The sequence below is a fragment of the Hyperolius riggenbachi genome, chromosome 9 (assembly GCF_040937935.1).
Source record: "Hyperolius riggenbachi isolate aHypRig1 chromosome 9, aHypRig1.pri, whole genome shotgun sequence".
NCBI classification, from domain to species: domain Eukaryota; kingdom Metazoa; phylum Chordata; class Amphibia; order Anura; family Hyperoliidae; genus Hyperolius; species Hyperolius riggenbachi.
In genome coordinates, this window is record NC_090654.1 from 20,385,862 (window position 1) to 20,408,054 (window position 22,193).

Here is a 22,193-nt window from a genome sequence, read left to right on the forward strand (position 1 = left end):
AGGATTCGTTCACCTCCATTAGGATCCAGTCTGTTTAGTCCCGCTAAACAGGACTAAACAGACTGTTTTGCATGCCAGTGTGAACCTGGCCTTAGACTTTGTTCACATTATAAATCGTCAGTACTATGGCAAGCACTGAGCGATTCATTGAGATTTTTTTATCGCTTTTCCCTGCACTTTCTAAGCGCTTTTCTAAGCACTTTTGCTCAGCGATTCTTTTTTTCACTTCCTGACGTCAGTCAGAAAGTGAACTCTTTCACCTGAAAATAAAGAAATACAATGTATCTATTCATGAAAGCTCTTGGGAAATCACTATACAAAACGCTTTTTCAAGCATTTTTCAATTTCCATATACCTTCTATCGAGCAAAAGAAAATGGAACAAGCAGTGCTTTTGGAAGTGGATCACAATTGAACCGCTCATATGTGAACACTCTCATAGGGAATCATTGCACAAGTGCTTTTAGGGCGATTTCTGAAATCGACAGTGCTTAAAAGAACCCGCAAATGCTCATAGTATGAACAAGCCCTAACAGAAGATATAGTCAGGTTTTCATGAATTCCGGACTGAACAGGTAGCTTTCAGTTTGGTTTAAATGCTTCCAGGAGTGGAGCTGTCCTGATTGGGTGTGGTAGGGAGTTCCAAAGTGTAGGGTCAGCATGACAAAAGGCTCTGTCTCCAAAGGTGATGATGTTCCATCAATGGGTATTAGATGACACTGTCAGGTCAGTAGCTGATAATAATAAAACGTTGCAGAAATAATTGTGTCTTTTTTATTTTAACTTTTTGTCTTTCAGCATCGATAGTAAGGATCTCAGGTCAGTGTGCCAAAATAATCTACTAACTGTATATTATTAAAAATGGGATAATGAGCTTAATTCATCAAGCTGTGCTGCTAAAGCAATGCAGCTTAAAGGGAAGGTCCGTGGTGAAAAAAAAATCTACTTACATGGGGCTTCCTCCAGCCCCTAGCAGCTGTCCTGTGCCCTCGACACAGCTCCGCTCCCTGCCGATGGCTCCTGGTCCCCGCAGGTGACAATAGGACTTTTGGTCCACCTAGTGGATCAATGGAGAGCTCTGGTGGGAGTTATGAAGCTGCTTTTGCTCTAGAGTTTTCTTAGAAGAAGAAGAAGCAGAGCGCTTCAGTGGTAGTCCTTTCACATAAATGATGACCAGAGGCAGATCTTCAAGCAAACTTAATAAGGAAGATCCAGAAGTAGGATACAGAAGTTTGTGAACTGTTTTCACTAAATAGGTAGATGGTCGAAAGTAAGGGGCCAGACATCTGTGGGTCCATTATTTAAAGGAGCTTTCAACGCTAACGCTCATGGTATGATAAGGGGGATACGACAGGGTGCAAAGAACCTGCTGGGCATTAAAATCACCCAAGCAAGGTTTTTTACCATCTTGGCAGGTCCTGACTGTAATTGTAATAGGGGAGGTCATTTTTAGCTGATTTTAGGACTTGCTAGCGCTTAATCCTGGTGGGTTTAGGAATAGGATCGGCCTATGGAATATATGATGACATTTTATGATTTCTGCTGTAACACGTTTTTTTTTTGCTCACCATGGCATCAGCCTTTGCTTAATATTTGATGTCTATACAATCAAATTAATAAATGAATCTTTTTTTTTTAAATAACATTTTTATCTAAAAGTATGTTTAATAGGATCCTCATCCGCACCTTCTGTGAGCTTTGATCCTGACTGGAGACAAATATTTAGTGGGGAACGGATGACTATGAAGTGTAATGTGCAGCCTGGAGCAACATCGGGAGGACAGTATTCCTGGTATCGAGATGAGCAACTGATAGAGGGGGAGATGGGACAGCTGTACACAATCTACTCTGCAGATTGGGAACACAGTGGAACTTATCGGTGCAGATTTGGATCTGGCAGCTTCCCGATAACTCTTTATGTTAATACAGAGGGTAAGTTGTTTTACTATGTAGAGTAATAAAATGCTACATTAACTTCAGAGAGATAAACTAACTATTTATTTTCTTGTCACTCTCTCTTGTGGTTTGTATTGTTATGATGATGACGATGATGGGTAATTTATGAATTCATTATTTTTCTGTTCTCAGACCATCTTATCCTCCAGGCTCCGCCTATCACAGTGGAAGGTGACACCTAGTGTTGGGCGAACATCTAGATGTTCGGGTTCGGGCCGAACAGGTCGAACATGGCCGCGATGTTTGGGTGTTCGACCCGAACTCCGAACATAATGGAAGTCAATGGGGACCCGAACTTTCGTGCTTTGTAAAGCCTCCTTACATGCTACATACCCCAAATTTACAGGGTATGTGCACCTTGGGAGTGGGTACAAGAGGAAATTTCTTTTTAGCAAAAAGAGCTTATAGTTTTTGAGAAAATCGATTTTAAAGTTTCAAAGGGAAAACTGTCTTTTAAAGAGAATCTGTATTGTTAAAATCGCAGAAAAGTAAACATACCAGTGCGTTAGGGGACATCTCCTATTACCCTCTGTCACAATTTCGCCGCTCCTCGCCGCATTAAAAGTGGTTAAAAACAGTTTTAAAAAGTTTGTTTATAAACAAACAAAATGGCCACCAAAACAGGAAGTAGGTTGATGTACAGTATGTTCACACATAGAAAATACATTCATACACAAGCAGGCTATATACACCCTTCCTTTTATATCTCAAGAGATCATTATACACAGGCAGTGTGCATAGAGGGGCCTGGAGGGGGGAGATGCATCACAGAACCACAACACTGAAGAACTTGGCAGCCTTCCAGACACAGGCTGACAAGTCTGACAAGAGAGAGATAAGTTGATTTATTACAGAGATGGTGATAGTAGAACGTGCTGCAGTAAGCCAGAACACATTAGAATAGCTTTTGGAACTTGCAGGATGATAAAAAACAGGATGTAATTTTTGTTACGGAGTCTCTTTAAATGCGGGAAATGTCTGTTTTCTTTGCACAGGTAACATGCTTTTTGTCGGCATGCAGTCATAAATGTAATACATATAAGAGGTTCCAGGAAAAGGGACCGGTAACGCTAACCCAGCAGCAGCACACGTGATGGAACAGGAGGAGGGTGGCGCAGGAGGAGAAGGCCACGCTTTGAGACACAACAACCCAGGCCTTGCATGAGGACAAGAAGCGTGCGGATAGCAATTTGCATTTTGTCGCCATGCAGTCATAAATGTAATACAGATGAGAGGTTCAATAAACAGGGACCGGAAACGCTAACCCATCACAGATGTTCATTGTTCATGTTACTTGGTTGGGGTCTGGGAGTGTTGCGTAGTCGTTTCCAATCCAGGATTGATTCATTTTAATTTGAGTCAGACGGTCTGCATTTTCTGTGGAGAGGCGGATATGCCGCCGATCTGTGACGATGCCTCCGGCAGCACTGAAACAGCGTTCCGACATAACGCTGGCTGCCGGGCAAGCCAGCACCTCTATTGCGTACATTGCCAGTTTGTGCCAGGTGTCTAGCTTCGATACCCAATAGTTGAAGGGTGCAGATGGATTGTTCAACACAGCTACGCCATCTGACATGTAGTCCTTTGACCATCTTCTCCAGGCGATCGGTGTTGGAGGTGGATCTGCACGCTTGCTGTTCTGTGTGCTGCTGCATGGGTGTCAGAAAATGTTCCCACTCCAAGGACACTGCCGATACCATTCCCTTTTGGGCACTAGCTGCGGCTTGTGTTGTTTGCTGCCCTCCTGGTCGTCCTGGGTTTGCGGAAGTCAGTCTGTCGGCGTACAACTGGCTAGAGGAGGGGGAGGATGTCAATCTCCTCTCTAAAGTCTCCACGAGGGCCTGCTGGTATTCTTCCATTTTGACCTGTCTGGCTCTTTCTTCAAGCAGTTTTGGAACATTGTGTTTGTACCGTGGATCCAGAAGGGTATAAACCCAGTAATTGGTGTTGTCCAGAATGCGCACAATGCGTGGGTCGCGTTCAATGCAGTCCTAGGCCGAAGAGGTCATAGCCTAGGGTCACAAAACCTGTTTATTTGGGCAATTTCAATGGTGGCGAGTCTGACGTACATAAATCGCAGCAATGGCCGTTAGCAACGTCTGAATCTCACGAAATGTCTCATGCAGGTAGAAGACATATTGTTAGACTTGGGCTCCAAAGATGGGTTCCCTACATCTCTGCAAACCAGAGTTACAGGGCTCCAAATTTGGTAAAATCCCCCATAGGCTTTCATTGGGCCTCCTAATTACAGTTCCAAAATCTCACATCTTTTCAAAGGGCAATTACTCAGCAGTGGCAAATTTTCTAGCATTTTAGGGACCCTTAGGGGGAACATGACTGGTGAGTTTCGGGCCCCTAGGCCGAAGAGGTCATAGCCTAGGGTCACAAAAACCTGTTTATTTGGGCTATTTCAATGGTAGTGATGGTGGCGTACATAAATCGCAGCAATGGCCGTTAGCAAAGTCTGAATCTCACGAAATGTCTCATGCAGGTAGAAGACATATTGTTAGACTTGGATTCCAAAGATGGGGTCCCTACATCTCTGCAAACCAGAGTTACAGGGGTCCAAAATTGGTAAAATCCCCCATAGGATTTAATTGCCTCAATATTTCACTTTCCAAAATCTCACATCTTTTCAAAGGGCAATGGCTCAGCAGTACCAAATTTTCTAGCATTGTAGGGACCCTTAGGGGGAACATGACTGGTGAGTTTCGGGCCCCTAGGCCGAAGAGGTCATAGCCTAGGGTCACAAAAACCTGTTTATTTAAGCTATTTCAATGGTAGTGATGGTGGCGTACATAAATCTCAGCCATGGCCGTTAGCAACGTCTGAATCTCACGAAATGTCTCATGCAGGTAGAAGACATATTGTTAGACTTGGATTCCAAAGATGGGGTCCCTACATCTCTGCAAACCAGAGTTACAGGGGTCCAAAATTGGTAAAATCCCCCATAGGATTTCATTGCCTCCCTATTTCACTTTCCAAAATCTCACATCTTTTCAAAGGGCAATGGCTCAGCAGTACCACATTTTCTAGCATTGTAGGGACCCTTAGGGGGATCATGACTGGTGAGTTTTGCCACTGCTGAGCCATTGCCCTTTGAAATGGTGTGAGATTTTGGAACGGTAAATAGGAGGCCCAATGAAAGCCTATGGGGGATTTTACCAATTTTGGACCCCTGTAACTCTGGTTTGCAGAGATGTAGGGACCCCATCTTTGGAATCCAAGTCTAACAATATGTCTTCTACCTGCATGAGACATTTCGTGAGATTCAGACTTTGCTAACGGCCATTGCTGCGATTTATGTACGTCACCATCACTACCATTGAAATAGCCCAAATAAACAGGTTTTTGTGACCCTAGGCTATGACCTCTTCGGCCTAGGGGCCCGAAACTCACCAGTCATGTTCCCCCTAAGGGTCCCTACAATGCTAGAAAATTTGGTACTGCTGAGCCATTGCCCTTTGAAAAGATGTGAGATTTTGGAAAGTGAAATAGGGAGGCAATGAAATCCTATGGGGGATTTTACCTATTTTGGACCCCTGTAACTCTGGTTTGCAGAGATGTAGGGACCCCATCTTTGGAATCCAAGTCTAACAATATGTCTTCTACCTGCATGAGACATTTCGTGAGATTCAGACTTTGCTAACGGCCATTGCTGAGATTTATGTACGCCACCATCACTACCATTGAAATAGCCCAAATAAACAGGTTTTTGTGACCCTAGGCTATGACCTCTTCGGCCTAGGGGCCCGAAACTCACCAGTCATGTTCCCCCTAAGGGTCCCTACAATGCTAGAAAATTTGGTACTGCTGAGCCATTGCCCTTTGAAAAGATGTGAGATTTAGGAAAGTGAAATAGGGAGGCAATGAAATCCTATGGGGGATTTTACCAATTTTGGACCTCTGTAACTCTGGTTAGCAGAGATGTAGGGACCCCATCTTTGGAATCCAAGTCTAACAATATGTCTTCTACCTGCATGAGACATTTCGTGAGATTCAGACTTTGCTAACGGCCATTGCTGAGATTTATGTACGCCACCATCACTACCATTGAAATAGCCCAAATAAACAGGTTTTTGTGACCCTAGGCTATGACCTCTTCGGCCTAGGGGCCCGAAACTCACCAGTCATGTTCCCCCTAAGGGTCCCTACAATGCTAGAAAATTTGGTACTGCTGAGCCATTGCCCTTTGAAAAGATGTGAGATTTTGGAAAGTGAAATAGGGAGGCAATGAAATCCTATGGGGGATTTTACCAATTTTGGACCCCTGTAACTCTGGTTTGCAGAGATATAGGGACCCCATCTTTGGAATCCAAGTCTAACAATATGTTTTCTACCTGCATGAGACATTTCGTGAGATTCAGACGTTGCTAACGGCCATGGCTGAGATTTATGTACGCCACCATCACTACCATTGAAATAGCCCAAATAAACAGGTTTTTGTGACCCTAGGTTATGACCTCTTCGGCCTAGGGGCCCGAAACTCACCAGTAATGTTCCCCCTAAGGGTCCCTACAATGCTAGAAAATTTGGTACTGCTGAGCCATTGCCCTTTGAAAAGATGTGAGATTTTGGAAAGTGAAATAGGGAGGCAATTAAATCCTATGGGGGATTTTACCAATTTTGGACCCCTGTAACTCTGGTTAGCAGAGATGTAGGGACCCCATCTTTGGAATCCAAGTCTAACAATATGTCTTCTACCTGCATGAGACATTTCGTGAGATTCAGACTTTGCTAACGGCCATTGCTGCGATTTATGTACGTCACCATCACTACCATTGAAATAGCCCAAATAAACAGGTGTTTGTGACCCTAGGCTATGACCTCTTTGGCCTAGGGGCCCGAAACTCACCAGTCATGTTACCCCTAAGGGTCCCTACAATGCTAGAAAATTTGCCACTGCTGAGTAATTGCCCTTTGAAAAGATGTGAGATTTTGGAACTGTAAATAGGAGGCCCAATGAAAGCCTATGGGGGATTTTACCAAATTTGGAGCCCTGTAACTCTGGTTTGCAGAGATGTAGGGAACCCATCTTTGGAGTCCAAGTCTAACAATATGTCTTCTACCTGCATGAGACATTTCGTGAGATTCAGACGTTGCTAACGGCCATTGCTGCGATTTATGTACGTCAGACTCGCCACCATTGAAATTGCCCAAATAAACAGGTTTTGTGACCCTAGGCTATGACCTCTTCGGCCTAGGACTGCATTGAACGCGACCCACGCATTGTGCGCATTCTGGACAACACCAATTACTGGGTTTATACCCTTCTGGATCCACGGTACAAACACAATGTTCCAAAACTGCTTGAAGAAAGAGCCAGACAGGTCAAAATGGAAGAATATCAGCAGGCCCTTGTGGAGACTTTAGAGAGGAGATTGACATCCTCCCCCTCCTCTAGCCAGTTGTACGCCGACAGACTGACTTCCGCAAACCCAGGACGACCAGGAGGGCAGCAAACAACACAAGCCGCAGCTAGTGCCCAAAAGGGAATGGTATCGGCAGTGTCCTTGGAGTGGGAAAATTTTCTGACACCCATGCAGCAGCACACAGAACAGCAAGCGTGCAGATCCACCTCCAACACCGATCGCCTGGAGAAGATGGTCAAGGACTACATGTCAGATGGCGTAGCTGTGTTGAACAATCCATCTGCACCCTTCAACTATTGGGTATCGAAGCTAGACACCTGGCGCAAACTGGCAATGTACGCAATAGAGGTGCTGACTTGCCCGGCAGCCAGCGTTATGTCGGAACGCTGTTTCAGTGCTGCCGGAGGCATCGTCACAGATCGGCGGCGTATCCGCCTCTCCACAGAAAATGCAGACCGTCTGACTCAAATTAAAATGAATCAATCCTGGATTGGAAACGAGTACACAACACTCCCGGACCCCAACCAAGTAACATGAACAATGAACATCTGTGATGGGTTAGCGTTTCCGGTCCCTGTTTATTGAACCTCTCATCTGTATTACATTTATGACTGCATGGCGACAAAATGCAAATTGCTATCCGCACGCTTCTTGTCCTCATGCAAGGCCTGGGTTGTTGTGTCTCAAAGCGTGGCCTTCTCCTCCTGCGCCACCCTCCTCCTGTTCCATCACGTGTGCTGCTGCTGGGTTAGCGTTACCGGTCCCTTTTCCTGGAACCTCTTATATGTATTACATTTATGACTGCATGCCGACAAAAAGCATGTTACCTGTGCAAAGAAAACAGACATTTCCCGCATTTAAAAGACAGTTTTCCCTTTGAAACTTTAAAATCGATTTTCTCAAAAACTATAAGCTCTTTTTGCTAAATTTTTTTTCCTCTTGTACCCACTCCCAAGGTGCACATACCCTGTAAATTTGGGGTATGTAGCATATAAGGAGGCTTTACAAAGCATGAAAGTTCGGGTCCCCATTGACTTCCATTATGTTCGGAGTTCGGCCATGTTCGGCCCGAACCCGAACATCTAGATGTTCGCCCAACACTACACGTGACCCGTTCGGCCAATCACAGCACTAGCCGAACGTTCGGGTAACTTTCGGCCATGCGCTCTTAGTTCGGCCATATGGCCGAACAGTTTGGCCGAACACCATCAGGTGTTCGGCCGAACCCGAACATCACCCGAACAGGGTGATGTTCTGCAGAACCCGAACAGTGGTGAACACTGTTCGCCCAACACTAGTGACACCCTGTGCCTGAGGTGTCACAGCCGGTATACATACTATGATGATAAGGAAACATACTTTTACAGGGGTAATATTAATATAATCTCTCCTGGATATACTAGACATACATTGAGTTTAAATAACGTGAGCTCATCAATCAGCGGGTGGTACAGATGTACAAAGAAGATGGGTAATGGCAAAACACATCAGGGGAAGACTTACATTTCTGTACAAGGTAAGTGTGACACATCTGATGAGAATTATGGTGGATAAACTCTTGCTAACAATTTTTATCTCATGCCAACAAAGCAGACTATAGTTAATGAGATGATTTTGTGTAAGTTGTGACATCTGTGAAAATGTAAGTCAAGACAAGAAACAGAACATTTGTATTGTGCTTTTCTCCTGGTGGACTCAAAGTGCCACTAGGCGGGGCTCTATAGGCAGTAGCAGTGTTAGGTAATCTTGCCCAAGGTCTCCTCACTGAAGAAAATCTGGCTTAGTGAACAGGAAGAGCTAAACTCCAGGCTCCATACAGTATGCTTTACATTCACATGTTAGAATTATTAGCATCTTATTGACCATCTGTAGTCAGCATGTCTAGAGGCTTAGAAGTAGAGTTGAGCCGAAATTTTCGTAATTTCGCATTACTATAATTACGCATGCGAAATTTGCGATTACGATGCAAAATTACGGTAGCGTAATTGCCATTAAAATTGTAATTGAAAATACCGTAAGCGTAATTTTCAACGCGTAATTTCGCGTTTCGTTCATACCGTAATTTCGCATTAAACCATAACGCTCCCGTATAAAAAAGCCGCCGACTTTAAGGGTTAATAGCAAAGCCCCCTTGATTGCTAAGAGCCTCAAATTTGGAGAGTATATTAAGGAGATCAGAAGGAATAAGAGGAACATTTTTTTTTTCAAAAAGACCTTATAGTTTTTCAGAAAATCGATGTTAAAGTTTCAAAGGAAAAATGTATACATTTAAAAACCCGCCGACTTTAACGGTTAATAGCAAAGCCTGCTTAAAGTTTAGGAACACCAAATTCCCAGGGTATATTAAGGGGATCAGTGGGAATAAGAGGAAAAAAAAAATTCAAAAAGACCTTATAGTTTTTGAGAAAAATCGATTTTTAAGTTTCAAGGGGGAAAATGTCTTTCAAATGCGGAAAATGTCAGTTTTTTTTTGCACAGGTAACAATAGTGTATTATTTTCATAGATTCCCCCAAGCGGGAAGAGTTTTACTTACTTCGTTCTGAGTGTGGGAAATATAAAAAAAAACGACGTGGGGTCCCCCCTCCCAGACCACTTTAACCCCTTGTCCCCCATGCAGGCTGGGATAGCCAGAATGCGGAGCACCGGCCGCGTGGGGCTCCGCACCCTGACTATACCAGCCCGCATGGTCCATGGATTGGGGGGTTTCGGAAGGGGAGGGGCAGCCAAGCTTTCCCCTCCCCCTCCGAGCCCTTGTCCAATCCACGGACAAGGGGCTCTTCTCCACCTCCGATGGGCGGTGGAGGTGGAGGCCGCGATTTCCTGGGGGGGTTCATGGTGGCATCTGGGAGTCCCCTTTAAAAAGTGGTCCCCCAGATGCCGCCCCCCCCCCCCCCAGGAGAAATGAGTATAGAGGTACTTGTACCCCTTACCCATTTCCTTTAAGAGTTAAAAGTAAATAAACACACAAACACTTAGAAAAAGTATTTTAATTGAACAAAAAACATAACCACAAAAAAGTCCTTTAATATTCTTAATTAACCATTAATACTTACCTGTCCCTTTAAATAAATGATCCCTCGCAATAGCCTCGGAAATGTTCTATCAGTTACAATGTAACAAAGTTATTACAATGTAACAACTTTGTTACATTGTAACTATGCCGCACCCGACGTCCCCGCCGGCTCCCGCTGTCCACCCCGCCCACATCTGTCACCCACATGTGGGTGACATGTGGGTGACATGTGGGAGAGGCGGGGAGGGCAGCGGGAGCCGGCGGAACTTAGCGTCCTGCACGGACTCGACAGAGCTCTGAGCTATATAGCTCAGAGCTCTCTAAGCATCTTTGTATTTGGGCTCCAAGGAGCCCTATTGGTCCTTAGCAGACCAATGGGGTTCCTTCTGATTTAAAGGAACCCCATTGGTCTGCTAAGGACCAATGGGGCTCCTTGGAGCCCAAATACAAAGATGCTTAGAGAGCTCTGAGCTATATAGCTCAGAGCTCTGTCAGGTCCGTGCAGGACGCTAAGTTCCGCCGGCTCCCGCTGCCCTCCCCGCCTCTCCCACATGTCACCCACATGTCACCCACATGTGGGTGACAGATGTGGGTGGGGTGGACGGCGGGAGCCGGCGGGGACTTAGCGTCCTGCACGGACGCGTAAGTGTATGCGGCGGCTGAGCGGCGAGTGACGTCGGGTGCGGCGTAGTTACAATGCGGCGTAGTTACAATGTAACAAAGTTGATACATTGTAATAACTTTGTTACATTGTAACTGATAGAACATTTCCGAGGCTATTGTGAGGGATCATTTATTTAAAGGGACAGGTAAGTATTAATGGTTAATTAAGAATATTAAAGGACTTTTTTCGTGGTTATGTTTTTTGTTCAATTAAAATACTTTTTCTAAGTGTTTGTGTGTTTATTTACTTTTAACTCTTAAAGGAAATGGGTAAGGGGTACAAGTACCTCTATACTCATTTCTCCTGGGAGGAGGGGGGGTGGGCATCTGGGGGACCCCTTTTTAAAGGGGACTCCCAGATGCCACCATGAACCCCCCCCCCCCCCCCCCCAGGAAATCACGGCCTCCACCTCCACCGCCCATCGGAGGTGGAGAGGAGCCCCTTGTCCGTGGATTGGACAAGGGCTCGGAGGGGGAGGGGAAAGCTTGGCTGCCCCTCCCCTTCTCAGACCCCCCAATCAATGGACCATGCGGGCTGGTATAGTCAGGGTGCGGAGCCCCTCGCGGCCGGTGCTCCGCATTCTGGCTATCCCAGCCTGCATGGGGGACAAGGGGTTAAAGAGGTCTGGGAGGGGGGACCCCACGTCGTTTTTTTTTTATATTTCCCACACTCAGAACGAAGTAAGTAAAACTCTTCCCACTTGGGGGAATCTATGAAAATAATACACTATTGTTACCTGTGCAAAAAAAAAACTGACATTTTCCGCATTTGAAAGACATTTTCCCCCTTGAAACTTAAAAATCGATTTTCTCAAAAACTATAAGGTCTTTTTGAAAAAAAAAAAATTCCTCTTATTCCCACTGATTAGTGTTGGGCGAACAGTGTTCACCACTGTTCGGGTTCTGCAGAACATCACCCTGTTCGGGTGATGTTCGAGTTCGGCCGAACACCTGATGGTGTTCGGCCAAACCATTTGGCCACATGGCCGAACTAAGAGCGCATGGCCGAACGCTCCCCGAACGTTCGGCTAGCGCTGTGATTGACCGAACGGGTCACGAGGTTCAGACCCGAACGCGCTCTGATTGGCCGAACTGTCACGTGGTTCGGGTAAATAAATACCCGAACCACGTCATATCTCTGCCATTTGACTGTGGGTTTAGCTTTGGGTAGGCAGGCAGGGTAGTTCGCGCTCCAGCCACGCTAGCCAGGGTCCCCCCAGTCATTGTGTCGCTGCTGGGAATAGTAGTACACCGCTCGCTCAGCCACACTATATAGAATTCTGTTTACTGCCACTCTGTGTACCTCGCTCAGCCACACTATATAGCATTGTGTTTACTGCCACTCTGTGTCTGCTGGGAACAGTAGTACACCGCTCACCCGCCACTGTATAGCATTGTGATCTGTGTCGCTGCTGGGAATAGTGGTACACCGCTCTGCCACACTATATAGCATTCTGTTTACTGTTCTGTGTCTGCTGGGAATAATAGTACACCGCTCGCTCAGCCACACTATATAGCATTCTGTTTACTGCCACTCTGTGTACCTCGCTCAGCCACACTATATAGCATTCTGTTTACTGCCACTCTGTGTCTGCTGGGAATAGTAGTACACTGCTCGCTCAGCCACACTATATAGCATTCTGTTTACTGCCACTCTGTGTACCTCGCTCAGCCACACTATTTAGCATTCTGTTTACTGCCACTCTGTGTCTGCTGGGAATAGTAGTACACCGCTCGCTCAGCCACACTATATAGCATTGTGTTTACTGCCACTCTGTGTACCTCGCTCAGCCACACTATATAGCATTCTGTTTACTGCCACTCTGTGTCTGCTGGGAATAGTAGTACACCGCTCGCTCAGCCACACTATATAGCATTGTGTTTACTGTCACTCTGTGTACCTCGCTCAGCCACACTATATAGCATTCTGTTTACTGCCACTCTGTGTCTGCTGGGAACAGTAGTACACCGCTCGCTCAGCCACACTATATAGCATTGTGTTTACTGCCACTCTGTGTACCTCGCTCAGCCACACTATATAGCATTGTGTTTACTGCCACTCTGTGTCTGCTGGGAATAGTAGTACACCGCTCGCTCAGCCACACTATATAGCATTGTGTTTACTGCCACTCTGTGTACCTTGCTCAGCCACACTATATAGCATTGTGTTTACTGCCACTCTGTGTCTGCTGGGAACAGTAGTACACCGCTCACCCGCCACTGTATAGCATTGTGCTCTGTGTCGCTGCTGGGAATAGTGGTACACCGCTCACCCGCCACTGTATAGCATTGTGCTCTGTGTCGCTGCTGGGAATAGTGGTACACCGCTCACCCACCACTGTATAGCATTTCTGTACTGCCACTGTACTGCTGCCAGTCAGCGTGTACTTTAAGGATAAGTGAAATGAGGAAGAAATCCGGTGAAAGAGGGAGGGGCAAGGGAAGAGGTGTTTCCCCTGACGGTTCACGTACAGGCCACAGGGGAGCACCCAAGAAAACCCACTCAATACCGCCCATGTTGTCCAGGACAACAACCCTCACAAATCCAAAAGAACAGGACCAGATAATTACTTGGATGACCTCTCAAGCGTCCAGCAGTGGGTTAAGCAGCACCAGCACATCACGCACGAGGTCCGAGTCCTCAGCCAGTTACAAGGAGCCAGTGGGCACAAAGCTGACACAACCGGCAGCGACACCACGCACACAACTGCCAGATAACCAGTCTGATGAATTACCTCAGGACACAATGGGATATTCGCAGGAGCTATTCCCAGCCCAACAAACTTCCACCTTTCAAAGGTCAATGGAGGAACAGTCAGAAATGTTGTGCCCGGATTCACAACCATTAACTGTGGGAAATGCACCGCGCACTGAAATACAAGGCGAGTCCGAGGAGGACTCGGAAACCCAAATCCCAGAGCAAGTTGGGCAGGAGGGGTTGCAATTGCAGGAGGTCGGCCGACAAGATCTGGAAGACGACGTTGGAGTGAGCTGCGCAGAGGTTGTTCTGGGGAGCTCTACTCCACGGCGGCGGCCCCCCACAATGACATATGACGAGTTTCAGGAGATGGAAGAGGAGGGTATGGACAATGTGGACATAGACCCAGATTTTGTTTGTGAATGAGAACATCGCCGTCGTAGCAGCAGCACAGATGAGTCTGTTGAAGAACCCACTGCTGCACAAGTTCGCCTTGTGCCACAAGGTAGGCGGCGCGCAATTTCAGGCACCACAAGCGTGGAAGTTCAAGTGAGAGGCAAAATAGGCGCAAACAGAAATCGCCAGCAAGGCAGGTGCTCCAAAGTCTGGGCTTTCTTTGAAGACTGCACTGAGGATGGTACTATGGCGATTTGCAAGGTGTGCAAGACCCGCCTGAGCAGGGGGAAAAGTATTAACAACCTCTCCACCACCAGCATGAGCCGCCACATGCTATCCAAACATCCCACTCTGTGGGCAAACGCGGCAGGACAGGGTACCAGCAACACTGCCTGCCTTGGGGTCACCAGACTCACCACCAGACCCGCCTCAGCAGCAGCAGTAGCCCAGCCATTGCGTGGTTCACAACATTCACAAACATCAGACGCTGACACTGTCACTTTCCGGACTAGTGCTCTTGAGGTCTCCCAGTGTTCATCAAACACAACAACCAACAGTCCTTCAGTGTGCAGCCCTACGATTCAGTTGTCTGTCTCGGAGATGTTTGATCGCAAGAGAAAATTGCCAGCAAATGACCCCCGGGCCGTGGCAGTAACAGCCAGCATAGCCAAGCTTCTGGCCTGCGAAATGCTGCCATATCGAGTGGTGGAGACAAACAGCTTCAAGGGCATGATGTCAGTGGCCATCCCACGTTACGTGGTTCCCAGCCGCTACCACTTTGCGCGCTCTGCAGTGCCTGAGTTGCGTGAGCACGTGGTCAGCAAAATAACCCGAAGCTTGAAGAATGCCGTTGCCTGCAAGGTTCACCTCACCACTGACACCTGGATGAGTTCGTTCGGCCAGGGTCGTTACATCTCCCTCACCGCGCCCTGGGTGAACCTTGTGGAGCCTGGCAGCGATTCCTCACCTGCTACGGCGCGGGTGTTGCCCACGCCGCAAACAGCTGCACCGCCGTCCCTCCCACTGGATAACAACAGCAACACCTACCTCTCTGACTCCTTCTCCTCCAACGCATCTCAAAGCTGTACCTCATCCGGAAACGCTAACCCAGCAGCAGTAGGATCGTGGAAGCAGTGCAGCACAGCTGTTGGCATGCGTCAGCAAGCATTGCTGAAGCTGATCTGCCTTGGGGATAAGCAGCACACAGGGGAGGAAATTTGGAGGGGAATAAAGGAACAGGCGGTTTTGTGGCTGGCACCGCTGGACCTGAAACCGGGCATGGTTGTATGTGATAATGGGAGTAATCTCATTCGCGCTTTAAGGTTGGCTAAACTGACACACATCCCTTGCCTGGCGCACGTGATGAACCTAGTAGTTCAGCGGTTCCTGAGGACATACCCAGGCGTGGCCGATCTTCTGTTGAAGGTGCGACGAGTGGCCAAACATTGCAGAAATTCCAGTACTGCTTCGGGGGCACTCGCCAAGATGCAGGAGCGCTTCAATCTCCCCCACCATCGCTTTCTGTGTGATGTCCCTACGCGCTGGAATTCTACGCTGCACATGCTAGCCCGCTTTTGTGAGCAGAAGAGTGCAGTGGTCCAGTACATGACGGCGCAGTACCGAGGTGCATCCGGACAGCTGCCAAGCTTCTGTGGATCCGATTGGTCCAACATGTCTGCCAAGTCCTCCAAAATTTTGAGCAATCCACGTTGCTTGTGAGCAGTGACAACTCTTCAGTCAGCATTACCATACCACTGCTGTGTTTACTGAAGAGGTCAATGTTGAAAATCAAGGAAACAGCTGTCATGAAGCAACTGGGGGAATCTGAAGGAGAAAACGATCAGCGTGATGGTACCAACATCAGGCCATCCGCATCAGGAAACGCTGGCCCCAGCAGCTATGATGAAGAAGAGGAGGAGGAACAGCTGGAGTTGGAGCAGGAATTTCCTGCCACCACTGACGAGGGCCAGAGCGGTGCACGTTGGACTTCCACAATTCAGCGCGAATGGTCAGCAGAAGCAGACCAGGAAGAAGGTGACGACTATGATGCATCACAACAACTATCACAACGCTCACAAGAGGATGATGAGGATTCTGGCAGGACTCTGGCACACATGGCTCAATTCATGCTAGACTGCATTGAACGCGACCCACGCATTGTGCGCATTCTGGACAACACCAATTACTGGGTTTATACCCTTCTGGATCCACGGTACAAACACAATGTTCCAAAACTGCTTGAAGAAAGAGTCAGACAGGTCAAAATGGAAGAATACCAGCAGGCCCTTGTGGAGACTTTAGAGAGGAGATTGACATCCTCCCCCTCCTCTAGCCAGTTGTACGCCGACAGACTGACTTCCGCAAACCCAGGACGACCAGGAGGGCAGCAAACAACACAAGCCGCAGCTAGTGCCCAAAAGGGAATGGTATCGGCAGTGTCCTTGGAGTGGGAAAATTTTATGACACCCATGCAGCAGCAGCCCACAGAACAGCAAGCGTGCAGATCCACCTCCAACACCGATCGCCTGGAGAAGATGGTCAAGGACTACATGTCAGATGGCATAGCTGTGTTGAACAATCCATCTGCACCCTTCAACTATTGGGTATCGAAGCTAGACACCTGGCACAAACTGGCAATGTACGCAATAGAGGTGCTGGCTTGCCCGGCAGCCAGCGTTATGTCGGAACGCTGTTTCAGTGCTGCCGGAGGCATCGTCACAGATCGGCGTATCCGCCTCTCCACAGAAAATGCAGACCGTCTGACTCAAATTAAAATGAATCAATCCTGGATTGGAAACGACTACGCAACACTCCTGGACCCCAACCAAGTAACATGAACAATGACCATCTGTGATGGGTTAGCGTTTCCGGTCCTTGTTTATTGAACCTCTTATCTGTATTACATTTATGACTGCATGGCGGCAAAAAGCATTGCTATATCCGCACGCTATTTGTCCTCATGCAAGGCCTGGGATGTTGTGTCTCAAAAAGCGTGGCCTTCTCCTCCTGCGGCTCCTCCTGTTCCCTCACGTGTGCTGCTGTTGCTGGGTTAGCGTTTCCGGTCCCTGTTTATTGAACCTCTCATCTTTATTACATTTATGACTGCATGGCGGCAAAAAGCATTGCTATCCGCACGCTTCTTGTCCTCATGCAAGGCCTGGGTTGTGTCTCAAAGCGTGGCCTTCTCCTCCTGTGCCGCCCTCCTCCTGTTCCATCACGTGTGCTGCTGCTGGGTTAGCGTTACCGGTCCCTTTTCCTGGAACCTCTTCTCTGTATTACATTTATGACTGCATGGCGACAAAAAGCATGTTACCTGTGCAAAGAAACATGACATTTTCCGCATTTAAAAGTTTTTCCTTTGAAACTTTACAATCAATTTTCTCAAAAACTATAAGCTCTTTTTCAAATATTTTTTTTCCTCTTGTACCCACTCCCAAGGTGCACATACCCTGCAAATTTGGGGTATGTAGCATGTAAGGAAGCTTTACAAAGCACAAAAGTTCGGGTCCCCATTGACTTCCATTATGTTCGGAGTTCGGCGCGAACACCCGAACATCGCGGCGATGTTCGGCGAACATTCGCGAACCCGAACATCTAGGTGTTCTCCCAACACTACCACTGATCCCCTTAATATACCCTGGGAATTTGGTGTTCCTAAACTTTAAGCAGGCTTTGCTATTAACCGTTAAAGGGATACTGTAGGGGGGTCGGGGGAAAATGAGCTGAACTTACCTGGGGCTTCTAATGGTCCCCCGCAGACATCCTGTGTTGGCGCAGCCACTCCCCAATACTCCGGCCCCGCCTTCGGTTCACTTCTGGAATTTCTGACTTTAAAGTCAGAAAACCACTGCGCCTGCGTTGCCGTGTCCTCGCTCCCGCTGATGTCAGCAGGAGTGTACTGCGCAGACACAGACCATACTGGGCCTGCACTGTGCGCTCTTGATGACATCAGCGGGATCGAGGACACGGCAACGCAGGCGCAGTGGTTTTCTGACTTTAAAGTCAGAAATTCCAGAAGTGAACCGGAGGCGGGGCCGGAACATCGGTGAGCGGCTGCGCGGGCACAGTATGTCTGCGGGGGACCATTAGAAGCCCCGGGTAAGTTCAGCTCATTTTCCCCCGACCCCCCCTACAGTATCCCTGTAAAGTCGGCGGGTTTTTAAATGTATACATTTTTCCTTTGAAACTTTAACATCGATTTTCTGAAAAACTATAAGGTCTTTTTAAAAAAAAAATTCGTCTTATTCCTTCTGATCTCCTTAATATACTCTCCAAATTTGAGGCTCTTAGCATTTAAGGGGGCTTTGCTATTAACCCTTAAAGTCGGCGGCTACCTAACATTGATACATGAGTCAACTTTTCCGCTTGGGAGCATGGCCATACGCATTCATTTCGTAATACCCACTGTAATGCAAAAATTCCGCGAAAATTACGCTTACGCGAAATTTCGTGAAATCCTTCTTCATTACGATTATGTACTTACGGCCATAATCGTAATTACACTAATTACGCAAAATTTCGCGAAATCGTAATTACGTCATTACGCTCATCTCTACTTAGAAGCCTATGTGTTAAAGGACAAGCGACACCCAAGCTAACCTAGTATTAAAAAAACACATATATAAGTAGATAAATACTTCTACTTACATAACAGATGTATTGTTCTATCCACGTACTAATTCCTGTGAATTTTACAAAGGAAACTCGGAAAATCCTATTCTAGGCAGTGGCCATCTTGCCAAGCTAATGCTGACATCATATCCTCCCTGACTCTTGTTTTCCCCCCTCCTTTCTCTTGGTCATTGTGTATTCATTAGCTGCCCTCCTCCCAGAGTCTATTTTTTATTTACACATCCAATCACTGAGTCACCTCAGCCTTGCTTGTAAACACAAGTGATCAGCTAGGCAGGGAAATAAATGGAAGAGGAGGAATATATTATAAATAAAAAGAACTCCCAGCATTCAAAAGAACTCCCAGCATTCAACTCTTTGGCACTGTTTGGCACTAGGGCCAGTGCTCCTAAAGTATGTAATAACTCCAAACCATAACAGCAGAAAAAGTTTTGAATGCAGGATTAGCATCTTTATCACCATATACACTCAGACCAGTTGCTGTTGAAATTTGATTTTTATGGTGACAATCCCACTCTAAAGAGTTATAACTTTTGTGGAGGAAAAAAAAACATTAATTCCGTTAAGATGTAATTATTGCAACAAAGTAGGTAAAAATGGCACCAGAGGTGTCCTGGTAAAAAGCACAATGCCATAGACTTACATGTGAATTGCCGTTCACAAGCGGCTAACAGCATTAAAAAGGGCACCAGAGGCAAACCAGCCACTATTTGGTACTGCACTTTGCCTAGCGAGCGGGCATGGCACCCACTATTTTTACTGCTGTTAGCCGCTAATCATGGCAATTAAGATGTCTACTATGGCTGCGATAGCAGGACGGGCACTGGGATAGCTGCTAATTTCAGCAAATAACACTATGGTTTCAATTCATCAAAGGCTGCTTGATAACAAAAACCAAGTTGTTAAAATATCGCATTTGGTATTTTAGACTTACGTGTGCTAATTCATCAGTATTTCCACATGTGCAGTAGATGTTCAGTATTTCATCAAAACGGCAACAGCAGTTCTGTGTTGTTAGGCTGTTCTCCATGCAGTGAGGGCATTACAATACAAAAGAGGCACAACCGACATGCCTTTAGATGTACATATTTTGTTATACTGCCTCTGCTCGCTCTGAATCTCCTCTGAACCTGTCCCATTAGGCTTAACATTCTATTTACTTGCCACAGCTTAGATGAACTGCCAAGAAACATTACACATGCCCTGCTTACGTGATTTTCTCACCAGCTCCCAATAGCATCTCTGCATATTCAAACAGGAACTTATGGGGCTACACTGCCGAAGGGTGGCGGGAAAACATCTTTTGTTGCTATCTCTCTGCTCGCTGCCTGGGGATAGGAAAACTAGACCCTCCCGCAAAGCCTGCATTTCCTATCACAGAGGAGACAGGGGCTTGCAGGAGAGAGAACTGTCCCTATTGGCTCTCTGCGGCTGTCAGTCAGAGGGATATCCACATGGAAGCCTTTTGAAGCTGGTTATCGCAATCTCAGAACAGCCAGTAATGATCAACCACATTCCTGTGTGTTACCGCATGTTGTATCCTTGATTAATTGACATTTCCTGACATGTGTTGGGGTAATTACCGCACAAGTCGGTAATTTACCTCACTGCTCTGTAATTTCAACCTTTCATGCGGTAACAGCCTTGATGAATTGATATTTTCCTCAGTGCTCGGTAAAGTCAGCTGTTTTCAGCATTACCAAGTGCGGTAACGCTTTATGAATTGAAGTCTATGTGTCAAAGGCTGTGCAGACAGATTGCAGACACATTTCTGAAAGTCTGCACAGACAAGCAGATAACCACGTTTGCAGTAATGTAAAGTGAAATAATAATTGTTTATTTAAGGTTAGTGATTCTGTTTAAAAATGAGAACCCTGCACACATGAACGGAACAACAAATCCCAGCAAACCCCACACCACAACACCAGCAGACAACTATCCTTAGGGCTCAAACCCACTAGCAGCCTTTTTTTAAGTGTTAGTGATTTGAACAGCTCTTGCTAATGCAATGCTATTGGGGATTTTTATAAAATCACATCGCTCTAGAGCACAGGTGTCAAACTCCAGGCCAGGAGGGCTGGATCCATGCCAGTGTTTAGGATGGACTGAGAAAGAGAGGAATGTGTTCTACCTGATGGACCACACCTTTCCTGATTCAGACACATCAATTAATTTGAGCTGTCTCAAAAATGTGTGAGGACCTCGGCCCTCGAAGGGTGTGATCCCTGCCCTAGTGGGATCACACCTATAGCATTACATTAGCAAGAGCTTTTCAAATCACAAGCGCTCAGTAACGGCTTAGTAACGTACTACTAGTGGGTTCCAGGCCTATTTGACTAACTATAAACAACTGAACAGCAAGCACAAATATATACACAGGGATACATGGTACAAAATCAGCAGCAAGTAGCAAGTGCATAAGGCAAAGCAGAGTCAAAACCAGGTAAACCAGATAAACAGATCAGGACAGGAAACAGGTACAGGAGATGTCCAGATAACAGCAACACATGTTCTCAATAATCTGGCCCTGGACTAAAGCCCAAAGAGGCCTTAAGGCCTCTTTCACAGTAGGATTTTGCATTTTGATGCGACGTTAAAGTCGCAACGCAAATTACAACGAAACGCCCCAAAAAGGTGCAACGCAACTTAATGCCCTGTTATCATCGTATACAGTAGAGCATACAGGCAATGAAAAGTATGCTTCCAAGTCATCACTGAGCATGTGCAAACAGTCCAACTCAGCTAATAACGTGGATAACGCACGGCATGCAGAACTTTCTAATAAAGCTACACCTTACACACAAACGCAACGTGCGCACTGTGAATGTTGCACAGACTTAGTATTGCTGTGAGTTAGTCTGCGTTGAATCATTTTCTAACGTGCAACTTTAACGTTGTACTGTGAAAGAGGCCTAAAGGAGCACTATCTAAAAAAAAATCATACAATTTAAAATACATGTAAACAAATTCAGATAAGAAATACATTTCTTCCAGAGTAAAATGAGCCATAAATTACTTTTTTTTTCCTATGTTTCTGTCACTTATAGTAGGTAGTAGAAATCTGTAAGAACCAACAGGTTTTGGAGTAGCCCATCTCCTTATTGGGGGTCCTCACGCCTGCAGGGAGGCTGGCCAATATCTTTGTATAAATCCTTTTCAGGGAGTGTCTTTATAAAGAATAAAGACCATGCTGAGAATCCCCCATGAAGAGAGGGACATTTTCCACCAGTCCTCTGCTCACATGTACTCCTCCGCTCCCCACGCACCTCCTCCACTCGCCCCCTGCACAACCAGTGGCTTACCTAGAACATGCATTACAGCATGGAGCACAGACCTCTCTCTAATTCCTTCTCGTTGTTCCCATAGTGACCGGCTTCTGCTGATGATGCTGATCACAGCAAGGCGGAAGGAGAGAGAGAGGTCTGCGCTCCATGCTGAACCACATTTACTAGGTAAGCCGCTG

General features: G+C 46.5%; 1 protein-coding gene across 1 annotated transcript in view; it reads left to right on the forward strand.

The window, feature by feature from the left end:
* The first annotated feature begins 801 nt into the window (after positions 1-801).
* Positions 802-22,193, forward strand: part of LOC137531494 (Fc receptor-like protein 6) — a 128,935-nt gene continuing 107,543 nt past the window's right edge. The window contains exons 1-2 of the mRNA XM_068251409.1: positions 802-818; positions 1,671-1,931. Coding sequence (XP_068107510.1) covers positions 1,736-1,931 — 196 coding nt within the window. The 5' untranslated portion in view covers positions 802-818; positions 1,671-1,735. The remainder of the gene's footprint in view (positions 819-1,670; positions 1,932-22,193) is intronic.